The 15,894-nt window shown below is 37.1% G+C and overlaps 1 protein-coding gene across 1 annotated transcript in view; it reads left to right on the top strand.

Moving 5' to 3' along the window:
• The window catches only part of ST8SIA6 (ST8 alpha-N-acetyl-neuraminide alpha-2,8-sialyltransferase 6), a 137,474-nt gene that overhangs the window by 70,382 nt on the left and 51,198 nt on the right, over window positions 1–15,894 (top strand). Inside the window, exon 4 of the mRNA XM_072955068.1 lies at window positions 8,216–8,302. Within this exon, the coding sequence (XP_072811169.1) occupies window positions 8,216–8,302 (87 nt within the window). The remainder of the gene's footprint in view (window positions 1–8,215; window positions 8,303–15,894) is intronic.

The following is a 15,894-nucleotide window of genomic DNA, read 5'->3' as shown; positions in this document are numbered from 1 at the left end:
AGATATTGAGTCAGTTTAGGTATAAAGGACTCAGGGGAGGTAGAGGTCAACTCTACTTATGTGAGTTAGGAGAATTTAAATTCCAAAAGGTAGTCACTCAGATGGTTTGAAAATCTTATCATATGTACTCTCCACACTTGCTCCTTCACTCTTGTAACTCACTCTGACTGTATACTGTATTACGCTGTTGCTAGCTTAGTGTGCTTCACCACTCTGTGTAGCCTTTCCGATACCACATCCCCACCCCCTTATAAATAGACACCCCATTCCCTCTCAGTTGGCCAACATTAGCCAACCAACTAATTGGTTGCAGTACTTCCTAGCATGTGTCTTAAATATGTAATTACTATCCAAACCCTAAGATGTAGTGTTCCAGGACAGAGAAAGTGTTCCCTTAAAAAAAAAAAATCAATATTTGACTTTTTCAAATGTGGCAATTTAGAGGTTTGGAGATTTCACTGGGACTATGAAGAATTACATTGGCATCATTAGAAATTAATTCCTCAAGCTGTTTTGGAATGTTTAACTTGTCTTAGGGACACTAAAAGGTATAGGGGGAATAAATTTGAGATCCCTTTCTCCTATGCCAATTGACAGGAACCACAGCATTCTACTTAGAAGAGCTCATCATGCAAAGTTAAAAACAGTGTAAATTGAATTCTCTTAACTTTAGTGGATGAAATGTTACTATGTCAGTTCTATTCATAGCTCAACTCAGTCTACCTGCTACCTACTTCTCTTTTTTAGCTGTCATACAGTCATCAATCATTTCTTTAAAAAGTATTGCCCAGTGGAAATGATTGGCTGCACTGACTAAAAATCTTATGGCACTGTATTGATTCGCAGAATTTATTCTCATGTAGACCTGAGCTCTTCTCAGGTTTTGTAGAAACTAGCTTCAAAAGACTGTTTGGTCTACATAGAACACCACTTACCAGCCTACTGACTTTTTATACCCCACCCATTTCAGTAGACAAAAACGTTGGCTTTCACTGTGAAGAATGTTTTAGGAAACCAAATCAGTATCTCAGCTGCTTAAATAGGACTAATAAATGAACGTCCTCAAGATAATGTCTAGGCATCTAATAAGCACCCAAGAAATATTTAATGATTAAATTAATTAATCATAAATTATAGCTTTTAAAGAGCCCCTTAACTGAGATAAAACTAGTCACAGAATGTAGGTCTTCATCTCCAGAGAGACTTTTCTAGAAAAATATTTCATTATTTATTATTTTTTTATTGAGGTATAGTTGATTTATAATATTAGTTTCAGGTGTACAACATAGTTAGTGATTCACAATTTTTAAAGATTATACTCCATTTATAGTTATTATAAAGTATTAGCTGTGTTCCCTGTGCTGTACAATGTATCCTTATAGCTTATTTATTTTATATATAGTTGTTTGTGCCTCTTAATTCTCTACCCCTATCTTGTCCTTCCCCCCTTCCCTCTCCCCACTGGTAACCAGTAGTTTTTTCTCTCTATCTATGAGTTGGTTTCTTCTTTGTTATATTCACTAGTTTGGGTTTTTTTTTTTAATTCCACATAGAAGTCGTATACAGTATTTGTTTTAGAAAAATACTTTAAATTTTAATATATTTACTTAGTATCACTTAGCATGTTATTTATAATTTGTAACCATTTTGAGTATTATTAATAATAGGCATTATTTATTCTTTTGAAAATAACTTGCTGTGTTATTTAGTATGATTTACTGTATGTCTTGGTACCAGAAAATATTTCTGAAGGGATTAATTTTCAGTTTCATTAGGAAAATAGATGAGATGCAGCATGATATATTGGAAAGAGAGCACTGTGAATCAAAAGCCAGTGAGTTGAATTTCTAGCTCATCTGCTTAAAATATAATATTGAGCAAACTATTTATCTTCTCTGAACATTTAGCTTTGTCATCCATAAAAATGGGGGTGAATAACATAGGAATAGCATAGGGTGAAGGCTGTACTTTGCAAATGAAAACTAACTGTAAATGTAAATTTGCAGAAAGTAAGATGTGATTTAGATCATTTTACTCAACAGGAGACTTTAAAAGAGGCACCTTTATTTCACCAATTAACCCACACTTACAGCTTATGTGTAATTTTTCCTTCTCCAGCCAGGCTCCCACCTTACAAATCATGATGTTACTGTGGTAATCTTAATTTTGTAAAAAAGCTGGTTGGTGATTTATTTTTCAGTAGAAAGGGGAAAAAAAAGCCCTCCATTTGATATTCCTTATTCTTTAGTCTTCCCATGTATAATATCAGAGGATAATGTATCAATTCTAGGCTGGACCTAAAAAAAGATTCTTTGAAGACCACAGTTTCAGGAAATAAAGTAGCTTGAGTACTGTCTTCTGATTATAAAATGGCCAGGAGTATTTCTTCCTTTACAAGAGATAGTCTGCTGCAATGTGTTCAACTTGGTTTTAAATATCAGAGATTATAAATTCAAAAGCACTTTTACGCAGCTAACTTACTAGTGTAATTAGATACATTATGATTTGACATCTTTCATCATTAAGCTAGATTGGAGCCAGCCACAATTTATTGGGGGGTGTATGTCATTAAAACAAAACGTTTTAAAAGACCGTATGTATTTTACAATGCATTTTTATTCTAATTGGCAATGGATGATCATTTTAATGTTCTAGAGTAGGCTTGATATAAAAGGAAGAATGATAGCAAAGTGGCACAAACTCTGCCTTTCAAGTAAGCCAAAGTTAATGTGTAATATACATAAGAGCATTTGCTCAAAACCTTGGGAGAAATAAAGTCACCTTTAATTTCCTAAGATAGATCTAATATGGTTGTTCTGTTTCACTGGGGCTCAGGACCACTCTGAATCAGCCTTCTTGATGAGTCAGGTTTGGCAGCAAAGTCTCATCTGGCCTTCTCAGCAGACCTCCATAGGGCTTAAACTGGGGAAAAACTGGAAAGTTTGGAGCCAGACCAAGGGTTTGGGGAATAGGGGTGGAGAGGTATCAGAGCAGCAGTGCACGCATGTTTCACAACTAGCTTGGGGAGGAGGGAGCCCTGATTTGTCGCATTTGCTGATTCCCATGGTGTAAATGCTCCCACCTTGGCCGATTTCAGGCTCCCGGATGATTTTACAGTGTGCTCACGACTCTCCCCAGCCTGTATGAGCCAGCTCTAGTACAGGGAGGACATTTTCTTTCCAGTGTTTTTTGAAAAGTCACTTTTTAATTTTGATGAAGTTCAGTTTATAGATGTCTTCTTCTATAAGCTGTACATTTTGTGCATAGTATGTACAAAATCTAAGGTCATTCAGAATTTTTTCTTCTATTTTCTTCTAGATGTTTTCCAGTTTTAGTTCATATGTTTAGATTAATGATCCATTTTTGAGTGAATATTTGTAGATGGATGACGTAAGACTTGATGATTTTTTAAAAAAAAAAGCTAGCTATCCACTTGTCTAGCAACATTTGTTAAAAGATTGTTCTTTTCCCATTGAATTGCCTTGTTGAAAAACTTTATTTGTGGATTTTCTATTATTCCATTAATTTATTTGTCTTGACATAAATAAGAAACTGCTCTGATATTATAATACTGTGTAGTAAGTCCTGAAACTGGGTAGAGCAACTGTTTCAAATTTGTTGTGAATTTTAAAATTCTTCCGGCTATTCTAGGTCTTTAAATTTCCATATGAATTTTTGAATCAAATTCTTCATTTCTACAAAAATTACTGCTGAGATTTTGGTGCAGTAAATATATTTTGCAATTAGAATCTATTGAAAATTGTCATCTTAATAATCTGGGGTCTCCTGACCCACGGACATGGGATATTGCTCCATTTATTTAGGTCTTGTTTAATTACTTCACTAATATTTTGTGCTTTTAAAGTGCACATCTTTGGTCAGATTTGTTCCTAAGTATTTCACAATTTTGATGATGTTATAAATGGAATTGTTTTAAATTTTAATTCTGTTTGTTTCTTGCTAGTCTATAGAAATATAACTGATTTAGTAGGTTGACCTTATATCTTGAAAATTTCCTAAATTATTAGTTCTGATAGCTTCTTTTTGTAGAGTCTTTAGATGATCATATCCTCTCTGAGTAAAGACAGTTTTACTTACTCCTTTGTAACCTGGATGACTTTATTGCTTTTTCGTGTCCTGTTGCTCTGCTTGGACCTCCAGAACAACATGGGATAGAGATGGTGAGAATGGACATCCTTGCCTTGATCTTGATCTCAGGGGGAAAGTGTTCAGTCCTTCACCATGATGTGTATGATCCTAGCTGTACAGTATTTTTTGTAGGTACCTTTTATCAAGTCGTGTAAATTCCCTTCTATACTGGATTTACTGAGAATTTTTGTCATGGCTGAATATTGAATTAAGTTAAATGCTTTTTTTCCCTCATGTAATGATTGAGATGATTATTTGGTTTTTCTTTTTTATTATGTTAGTTTGGTGAGTTGCATCAATTGATTTTCAAATAAACCAACTTTACATTCCTGAGATACACCCTGTTTTGTCATAGTGCCTTATCCTTTTAACGTATTGTTGAATTCAATTTGCTAATATTTTATTCAGGATTTTTGTATCTATATTTATGAGGGATATTGGTCTGTAGGATCTTTTGTTGTTTTTTTAATGTCCTTTTCTGGTTTTGGTATCAGGATAACACTGTTCCCATAGAATGAGTTGGGAAGTATCCCCTGCTTCAGTTTTATAGAAGAGTTTGTGTAGAATTGGTATTAATGTTCTTTAAATGTTTGATAAAATTCTTCAGTGACACCATTAGGGCCTGGTGTTTTTTTTGTAGGACAAATTTTAATTACAAATTCATTTTTATTAATGACTGTAGGACTATTCACATTCTCTCTCTCTTCTTGAGTGAGCTTTGGTAGTTTGTCTTTTGATGAAGATGTCCATTGCATGTAAATTGTCCATTTTTTGGCATTAAGTTGTTGTTATACTTTTAACGTCTGTCGGACTGTTAGTGCTGTACCCTCTCTCATTACTAATATTGGTCATTTGTACCTTCTCTTTTACTAAATCAGTACAGTAAGCAGCTTCTCAATTTTATTGATTTTTCAATGAACCAGTTTTTATTTCATTAATTCTTTCCTTTAAATTTTATCTCTTTCTGCTGTTAGCCTAATTTTCATGTTAATATTTCTTGCTCAGAACTCTACTTTGTCTGGTGTGAATATAGCCATTGCGGTTTCAGGTTAATTAGTTCCACTGTGGTATACCTTTCTCTATTTACTTCAAATTTATTTGTTTATATACATGCAGTTAGTTTCTTATAAACAGTATGCGGTTGGTTCCTGCTTTGAAAAAAAAACAGTCTGATATTCTCTGCCTTTTAATTGGTACGTTTAGACTGTTAATATTCAATGTGATTATTCATGTGGTTAGATTTAAATCTACCATTTTGTTGCTTGTTTTCTATTTGCCTGCTCTTTGTCCCTTTTGCCTTGGATTGAGTCATTTTCTGATTAGATTTGATCACTTTCTGTGGTTTGTTTTCACTAGTTGCTTTAGGTAAACAGTTTACATCTTTCTCTTACCACAGTCTGCTTTTAAGTGATTTATATTATACCACTTTATTCTCCTCTCCCCTTTCTAGCGTTTCTTCTATAGTTGTCATGTATTTATTTCTACATATGTTATAAATTCCTCAATATTTTATTACTGTTATTACTTTAAATAGCCAATTATCTTTAAAAGACCTGTAAAAGGAAGAAAAAGTCTTTCGTACGTGTTTACATATTTACCATTTCCCAGTGCTCTTCATTACTTTGGTTTTAGTTCAGACTTGGAGTCTGATTTCATTTTTCATCTGCCTGAAGGATTTCGTTTAGTATTCCTTGTACTGAAGATTTGCTGGTATGATTTCCTTCAGCCTTTGTACAACCTGAAAAAGTCCTTACTTTATGTTCATTTTTTTTGAAAGGTTTGCAGACTGTAGAATCCTAAACTGACAGGCGCCCTCACCCATTCCTGTTCTGTATTTTAATGGTCTCATTAGGCTGCCTCTGACTTGCACTGTTTCTGACAACTATGCTGTAATTCTCGTCTTTGTCTCTGTGCACACAACGGGTCTTTTTTCTCTACTACTTTTACAATTTTCTCTCCATCACTGGTTTAAAGAAACTTTATTATTATGTGCCTTGCTGTAATTTTCTTCATGTTTCTTGTGCTTTGGGTTTGTTGAGCTACTTGAATCTGTGGGTTCATTGAATTTGGAAAAGTTGCCACCGTATTTTTTTGAAATTCTTTTTATCTCTTCTCTCCTGCTAGGATCATAATTTCTTGTATATTGGGCTCAATAATTATGTTGAGTTGTCTCACAACTGAATGATTCTCTGTAACTTTTTCACTTACCTTTTTCCCCCTTTACCTTTCATTTTCAATGATTTCTATTGCTATGTCTTCAAATTCACTAATCTTATTATCTTAGCTAGATGTCATGAGAAATCTAATTTCTTTTTAATCTAACAAATGACATTTAAATAAAACTTTAGACTCTGACACATTGGGTTTTTATGATGATAATAATTTCCTAATTTCCTATTTACTGTACTTCATGAAATATTTTATCTTGATGACTTAAGATACAATTCCAGTTCTCCTTGATTTAATCAGTATTTGTATTTGGCCCCTCCCTTTCCATTTCCTCTTTTGTTGAGCTTTGTGGGACAGCAGTTCTTTTGTTACTTTGCCTGATGAACCCTGGTACACACAGTGCTCTGATTATTGTCCTGTTCCCAGTATGATCAAATGACTAAAAACCATGCCTTGATGGTAGACAAGACTTCTCTGGACAGGAGTGGATAGTCATAATGTTATGTCTCTCTTGAAGAACCAGACATTGGGAGAGCTGTGAGTAGGCTGCTGGATGTTCATGTCTTTTATTTTATTTTTGAGCTTAATGCTGCTTTGCAGAAGGTCTTTGGCTATCTTCCACCACATGGAGACAGGCAGTCCTCACTCCAGCTAGGAAGTGTCACATCTAGACAAAGCTTTGGGGCCAGAGTATATAGATCTCTCAAGCCACCTGGTGTACCAGGACAAGTCTTAAGGCCCATGGGAGAGGTAAACCGGTTAAGGTTGGATGCCTGTATGCAAGTACAACTATTTTTCTTCTCTCCTGTGGTAGCTTTTCGCTTTGCTTCTCCTTTAATATTCAGCACAGTCTTCCAAGAGTCTCAGCTTTTCTTAGCTGGTCCAATGAGAACCAAGAGAAAATGTTTTTGATTAACCTTGATGGCAACATTGAGAAGAGAGATACCCAAAAGGTTGGTAAATTTCAGGGGCAAAGGAGTTGCTTGATTGACTATCTTCCCCACCTATAATAAATACCTCCTTTTGGAGATTAACTTTGGAGGATCCACATTGTACTGTGTTGGGGTGGGTAAGGAATTTTCCTGACAAGATTCTTTACTGCCTTCCCCACCTACTCACCAACACACACTCTTTCTCTTTGTTACAGAGCCTTGGTCTCAACAGCCGGCAACTAATGACTGTGATATTAATCAAAAGAAAATTTAAGGGTTTTTTTTTCTTTTTTTTTCACTCAAAAGGATATATGCATTTAATTGATAACCCTTAAAGATGAGAGGCTATTCTGTGATTAAAGGAGTTATTACCTAATGACAGAGTATCAGGTAGAGGAAGATAGACTGGGGACTGGGATCCTGACCAGCTCTACCACTGTGCCTGTAGAGTTTTATACCAATAGACATCTCTTTCAACTTGGCCTAATCTAGTTTTTTAATGTACCATTCAGAATGAACATTTAAGATGATTATTTTGGGGAAATGTTATCCATATAGCCCAAGATAAATCTATCAATGTAGAGTCTGAAAAAAATGATTAACTGTATATTTATGTTAAACATCTAGAGAAAGATCTACTGATTTATTAATGAGATGCTAAGGTGAAATGGCCTTAAGATATGAATGTGAACTTGTGTGCTGTCGTGTTTGTTTGTAATGCTACACTTGACTTCTGATACGTGCAAATTATACATTCCCAAATCAACAGAATAATTCCTTAAGAATTGCATGTTCCTAGGAGTCTCAAAATGGGTATGATATTTCCTTACTTCCATGTCACCTTATTTCAGAAAAGATGTAAAGGGCTAAAGTGAATAGATTATAAGTGTCCTTTGGGACACATTTATTTGTTTAGCAAAAAGTGAGACCTTTACTTTCTAATTTCATTAACATTTGACTTTTAGGTATTCAGAAGATGACTATCTTCAGATTATCACAAATATTCAGAGCTGTCCGTGGAAACGACAAGCAGAAGAATATGAGAATTTCAGGTAAAAACATTTCTTCATAAATAATCGGTGATGAAAAGTGTTTCCATTTGCTTTCTAGGGAAAATAAGCAATGTGTTGTTAAAAAGAAAAGTAGAAGGGGCCAGGTGACAATTAGGAAGATGTCATTCCAAGATCGCCTCATAAGGCACATGGTCCTCTGTCTCCTTCTCTTATATGGAAGTTTGTATTTGTAATTATGTGACTGAAATTAATTACAAAAATCCCATGTTCAAAATGATAGTTTTTGTTGTACTTTTTATTATAGTTTAGAGGCTACTGCTGCCGCTCTGTACCACTTGTATTTGACATTTATTTATTTTGTAAATAGAATGTAACAGTGTTAAGGAATGTTTGGAAAACATAGAAGGCAAAAGAATCATCTGTGGTCCCCTCGCTTTAGAACAAAAACTATTCCTTGCTGCGTATTCCCTTCCAGTTTGTCTCATTAGCTTTTCGACACCAGCAACGTACAGGGACATGAGATGCCTCAGGTAACTACCTGGGAGGTGCTGTCAAAAGCCTGACAAGACCAGGTTATCCATTGATGGTTACAGAGCTATTCTGTGCGTGGATAACTTGGAGCCCACCCGACAGAAACCAGTTGTGTCAAAACGGTTCTCTGCGGCAGGTGCCTGGACATTTCCCTGGCACCTCTTCCTCCTAACACCTGCTCATACGGTGCCACTGGGCCAGGATCTCTGTGCTTGCCTGGGCTCCATTTTCGCTGCTTTTCTTTGCCCACATTCTGATTCTTTGTTTTGCATCAGTACAAGTTTTGTCTTGTGCTAAGTTATGACAGAATGGAAGCATGTGTTTTCCTTTACTGGTTCCTATTTTCAAAACTGACTTTAAGGATCCAGTGTTTTCAAATCCCTATTAAAGAGACTTTGCTGTCCTCTGAGATTCTCTAGCAAGTATCTGCTGCTCCACTCTCTTTACTGTGGGAAGGCGGCTCTTCTTGCTTGCACAGGGCTGTGGCTTCTGCCTGCACCTCATCCAGTCAGTATGCGCAGGGGTCCTTGGACCAATGGCCTGTGATTCTGTGGCCAATTCAAGAGGAGGGAAGGTTCTGGTCGGCTCCCATTGGGTGAAAGAGTAGCTTCTTGACTGCATCACAGCTAAAAGTGAATATCCTTCCTCCACTGGGTAGACACATGAATTGTCATGACTTCCTACGGGATACCATTAAGTATTTTTCTGAACTGAGGGATGAGAAAAAGGATGAGATATTTAGCTATTTAATCTCCAGAGTATTTTATGCTACCTAGTCTCCTGTAGACTGAATGGGTCCCCTCAGAGTCATAAATTTCATCAAAAAATAAATTAAAAGTTGAAAAACTGAATCACCAGTATGATGGTATTTGGAGGTGGGACCTTTGGGAGGTGATTGGATTATGAGGGTAGAGTCCTTATGAATGGAAGACATGACCTTATAAAAGATGCCACGGACTACTTCTCACCCCTTCCATCAAGTGAGGACATAGTAGGAAGATGGCTGTCTCAGAACCAGGAAGTGGATTCTCACCGGACACCAAATCTGTCAGCACCTTGATCGTCTTCTAATTCCCTGCCTCCAGAATTGTGAAAATAAGTTTCTGTCTTTTATAAGCCACCCAGTGTGTAGTGTTCTGCTCAAGTGGACTAAGACAAGTTCTACTAAACAGCAGACTAGATTTGAGAGATCGTTGTAACAGGAAGACCAGGTAGAAAGTTGCACAGGCAATTATAACCGAATTGATCACAGAATCAATGAACGAGTGGCAGGCGAGTCTGGTTTTGAGAGACCTTTCTACGTGTGCCGAGTAGGCAAAAAAAGAAAGAGAATATGGAGGTTTTGAACCATTGAGGATCAATCCCAGATCATTAGCTGGAAAAGACCAGATGAGTGGTGACGCTGATAATTAAAGTAGGGGGTCACGGAGCTTCTACATCTGACTGTAAAGTTGGTGTAGATCAAACCTCCGGAGAATAACACAAAGGATACCAAACACCTCTTTGAGGCCAGCGGAGAGCTACCAGGGCAGATCCAGAAGAAGAAAGAAGCCCAGGGAGGAGGGACCTGCATTTGGAGCTGCTTTTCCTCACCGGGAGCTTGCGGGACGCACAAGCAAGAGGAGGATGGGCGGCAGAGAAGCTGAGCAGTGCTTCTAGCAATCCCTAGAAACGCCCAGTTCTCTCAAAGACTGATGCCCAAACTGGAGTCATCTCCATCCTCAGCTGGATTTAGATCTGCCCTTGGCCTGGATGCCTGATGAAATCAAAATAAATCCTCTCTGGAAGGAAGTAACCTCACTCTGAGTCTTGGGTGATCTCTGTAAGCCTCTATACACAGTCTAGAAGGGTTTTTCCTTGTGTGTGTGTGTGTGTGTGTGCGCGCACGCGCTAAAAATCTGGAGTCTCTTCGAATCCAAAGCTGCATGAAAGTCACTGGGTGCAAATTAGGATGAATAGATGCTGTGTAGATGGGGATATGCAGACATAATGGCCATTTCCCCCTTTGTACCATCTCAGTACAAAAAGTGCATCTATAACCTTGATGAGTACCCAGTGGCCCATCTATCCCTTCAGGACGAATCTAAGAAAACATCTGGGACTATAACACTTACTGTTTATTGTCATTCAAGAGAACAGTCATGGTGACATTTATGTATTTCTTGGAACATTTATTATATCAGGATGTTCTTTTTATGGGCATATTTGTAAACTGAATTATACAAACCCACGACAGAAATGTGTGCAATTAAACCATAATAAACTATCCACTTTTCTCAATTTTTAGTAATATAGCTGGCCAAATCTGGAGAGTTTCTAGCTTATTTATAAAGTTGGTGTTATGGAAATGTCCCCGATTTTTATAGATGCCAAGTAGCTAAATTGTTTCCTATTTTATTTATTTATAGCAATTTATACCAAATTGAAGAAAAGTGAAAGGTGGTAATATTCTTTAAGCAGGAATTACTAAAGTTACACTAAATTCTGGAGAATATGTGCAAGTAAATATATTCTAAGTCCAGCTTGATTGTTGAAACTCCCAGCAGTTGCTACCTAGGAACTATTTGAAGATGAACTTTTGTGGTCACATGATCTAAAAATCAGACAGCTTTCCACAGGGAACTATATTCAATATCTTGTGGTAATCTATAATGGTAAAGAACATGACAATGAATACATGTATGTATATGTATGAATGAAACATTATGCTGTCTACCAGAAATTGACACAGCATTTTAAACTGACTATACTTCAGTTAAAAAAAATGCAGATTAAAAAAAAAAGCAGAGAGCTTTTCTTAAGTAAATATGCTGCCTGCTAGCAGAGAGCATACATTTTATTTATCAATAAATATTTGTTTTGGGTTTACAATGCCAAAGCACAATAGACCCCTTAGGCCTGGGACGGTATGAGACATGTGCTAAGTAGGACCTCAATAAATGTATATTAAATAAATGGTTGCATGAAAATAAACAAGAAAAATGCAAGGTTTTCTTACTGACTTTGAAGAAATTGTAGCCAGTTTGGTGAGACAAGAAATAAGAATATGAATATTTATGATTTAATGTCAAAATGAGTGAGGTTTACAAATACCATAATATATCAATGCACAATCAGTGCGGGATGTAATTTCTTGAAACGTTTTTGTGGAAAGAAGCAGGACTTGAGCTGTAGCTCTGAAGATAAGTGGAAAGGGAGGGAGAGACCAGGAGCGATGGGACCAGGAATAAACATGAATAATTTTGAAGACCAGCTTCACTGGAGCTGTGAACTTGTACTAGAGGGAACTTGGGGGGAAGGGGGTGCTTGTAGGTAGACAGGGGCCGGCCCGTTGAGACACAGGGCTCTGATTATCAAAGTCCACAGGCTTTCTGTAGATACCAGGAACCCAACAGAGATATTCCCAGCAAGGGAATTACATGATGAATTTATTATTTTAGGGAATGTATTCAGTCAGCAAAATGTTATGCAAATTAGAATCTTAGGAGGGAGTGAGCAGACGGAGGGAAATCAGAGCAGGCAGGGTTGGTTGTAGAAAGATGACTGCAGAATGATGACCTCAAACATCAGTGGTTGCTATAGAAATATCAAGAAGGGATACTTGACTGTCAGCTCTTTGAAGAACTGGTATGTTTTATTTATCTTTGTGTCTCCTGTGACCATCACATAGATGGTACCCAGTAAATAGCCGTGGTATACATGACTGAAAGAGTGGGGAGGGTCTGGTTGCTTACTGATTCCTGGTTTTCTAATTGAAGGAGAAGAAAAATAGAGTCAAGGACACACAAGAAAATTTGGGTTTGGTTGATTGGGATATTAGTGGTGCTAGGGACAAGTGGAAAGATTTCAAAGGGAAGTTGCTTTTGAGAAGATAAGCTGATTCGGGGCAGGCTGTGTTTGAGATGACATTGGGACAACCAGATGCAGAAGGTGTTTTCTTGGTCTGGGATCAACATTTAAGTGTTAAGAGAAAATGGGCTCTCCTGGAAAAGGAAGTTTAAAAGCTAGATTATATAGAAATATGGCTCTCTCAAAGCCTGTCTTCTCAGCAGTCTTTTTTCCCCTTGTTTAACAATGTTTGTCCTCTTTTCATAGATTCCTTAGTTTTTAATCATTCAGTACTGGAATTGTGAGTCTGAGAACTTGTGCCTGGGGTTTGAGCCCCTGACTTCCCTCAGCCTTTACCTGGGAACATCTGAGGTGTATATCGGTGGTTCCATGAAGCCCTTGAAATTGTGTGTGACATTTTGTACATGTTTCTGGGAAAAAGATACCTAACTTTTATCAGATTCTCAAGGAGTTCTAGGAGCCCCAGAATGGACTAAAATATTTCTAAGAACTCCTCCAGACTTGAGGCTCCGTTTGCTTTGGCATTGGTTTGTTTCACTTTCCCTGTAAGCATTCTTATCATAAGCTTAAGTGTGGCCATAGCTCAGATTTATCCCTCCTAAAATGCAGACACTCTAAATTTCAGTTATGAACTGACTTTTCTATGAGATCCTAGTTGAACCTAACAACGTACTTAAGAATTGAAGATGTCCTACCCACTGTTTTTTCCTTGGTATGTACTTCGATTTATGCATAGCTACAAAGTTAAGAATGTTGAGCTGTCTGCCTTCTGCTTTTAAAATCATTGAGTAGCTATCCTATTATACTTATTTCCCACAAGTGCAATTTGATGCACGTATAATTACTTGTGTAAAATCTAACCTGGATTTCAGTTTAAGAAGTTCAAAATCTTGTAATAACCTTTAATGGAAAAAAATATGAAAACAAATATATGTATGTATATGCATGACTGGGACATCGTGCTATGCACCTGAGATTGACACATTGTAATTGTATGTCAATAAAAAAAAATTAAAAAATTAAAAAATAAACGGGTTTAAGAAAAAGTAGAGGAGAAAAAGTTATAGGCAGTCCCCAACTTACAAGGATTCAACTTAACAATTTTTTAACTTTACGATGGTGCGACCTTGATACACTTTCATTAGAACCTGTACTGAATTATGATCTTTTCCATGGTGTCTGAGGACAGAGGGAACAAAATGTGCCCACCAAACTGAAAAGGTACCTTGAGATTGAAAAGTGAGGCAAGCAGCTCCATGTAATCAGTGGATCTATTATTCTGTGCTAACTTATATCCAGGGTAGGAGCTGGTGGACCATGATTCAGGAGCATTCACAGCTGCATTCTGCATCTCCGAGGGGCCACTGGGACAGTTCTATAGTTAACCTAGGGTGTGAGGGTATGTGCTTGGAGACAGCAGGTGCATCCTAAGTCAAGGTCTATGATGAGCAGCTAGTCCCATGTGAGCCAGGAATATGTCAGCGAAGGTTTTTATCATTACTCAGAGACTAATATAGCATAGAAACCACCTGGATCTAATGATTATTAAACAATGTCTGTTAACTACAAAGTCCTTGACAGCAAAGAAGAGATTTACTCACAGTACAGTCCTATGTAGGGTCAGTAGAAGGCCAGGAGGAAATGAACAAGCCTGGCATGGCATCACTATGGTAACAGCCATTCACCGGGATTCCGACATGTGCTCTGATCCTCTCTCGTGATGTTGGGCAGTGGCAGCAGCCACAGCTCCCAGTCAGCCCTGACAACACGACATCATAAGGGTGAACAGCTTGACAACCATCCTGGACCCAGACAACCATTCTGCTTTTCACTTTCAGTACAGAATCCAGTAAGTTACATAAGCTATTCAGCATTTTATTACAGAAGAGGCTTTGTGATAGATGATATTGCCCAGCTGTAGGCTAATAATGTACATGTGTTCTGAGCATATTTAATGTAGGTGAGGCTAAGCTATGATGTTGGGGAGGCTGTGTGTTAAATGCATTTTCAACTTAAGATATTTTTAACTTACGATGGCTTTATTATTGATGTAAACCCATCATAAGCAGAGAAAGATCTGTATTGCTTTTCACGCTCTCTTCCTGTCATTTTTAGAAACTGATGGGTAATCATTGCTTGAGCAGGACACTCGGATATTTGAGCATAATGTTATTGAGTCCAAGCTCATACTGCTTGCCATGTGACAGGTCAGTAGTTGTTGGGGCAAGGAACAGTGTCTTTATTCAGAAAGTCAACAGACCAAGGAGATAGTGGACCCAAAAAACCACGATTCTTGGTTTGGATGTTAGTGAACTATAGAACAAAATGGGGGAGGTGAGGGAGTAAAGTAAAAAAAAGTGATAAGTTGTTGAAACTGTTGTGTGGTTCTGCTAGACTCCTGAGGGGGGTATGTTAATTTCATCTTGCCTGCAGCCATTCACAGGTGGGCCTGGTCAGGATGTTTCCTGTAAGTGACAGAAGGTATTTTGGTTTAATGTGGGGGCATGGGAGGCAGGGTTCCTGGAGATGGGCCATTTTAAGCTCTAGGCAACATCCTGTTAATGACTAACTTGTAGCAAATGCAAGACAATACAAAGGTTAAAGTAAAAGAAACATGGAGTCTATGGAGAACAAGATTTGTTCTTGTTTACTACAATAACATCAAAATACTTAAATTAAACGTGGTAGGAATTGCTCCCTACTTCTCTCTGTCCACTTCCTCTCCTTCAGCCTTGAAAATTCCTTTGTGAAAGTCTGGGAATGTTTGGAAAGCAAGTTTTATCCCAACAGAAGATCTTTGAGGGTCAATAATTAGTTTTAGATTCCATAGGTAGGTAACTTGCTTGGTAATTACTGTATTCACATTCATGAATCGTTTTTCTAACTTAAAAGAACTGTATTCATTTGTGTAATCAATTACAGAATGCTAACAGGTGTATACACAACCGTGCTTAATTTTCATTTTACTATCATATTTTTTCAGAAATAGTCATACTATTATTTTGGTTTTGGTTTCTTTTGGGTACTCTAACATCATTTGATTTCTTCAGACATCCCTGTGTTTCATAGACATGAGTTTGAATCCAAAAGTGCTGAATATTGTCAACCACGTATTTACTGAAAACTTAGTGGCAAAAAAATGGTGCTATTATATAAATGCACTTTTATTTTAAGACATGCAAATGAGATACCTTTCAAAGTACTTGTAAAACAGGTATTTTTGTGCCTGATTACTTTGTTACAGATAACTA

This window comes from Vicugna pacos, chromosome 35, assembly GCF_048564905.1.
Source record: "Vicugna pacos chromosome 35, VicPac4, whole genome shotgun sequence".
Taxonomy (NCBI): Eukaryota; Metazoa; Chordata; class Mammalia; order Artiodactyla; family Camelidae; genus Vicugna; species Vicugna pacos.
The sequence above is the reverse complement of the archived record's forward strand: the minus strand, read 5'-3'. Positions and strand labels throughout refer to the sequence as shown.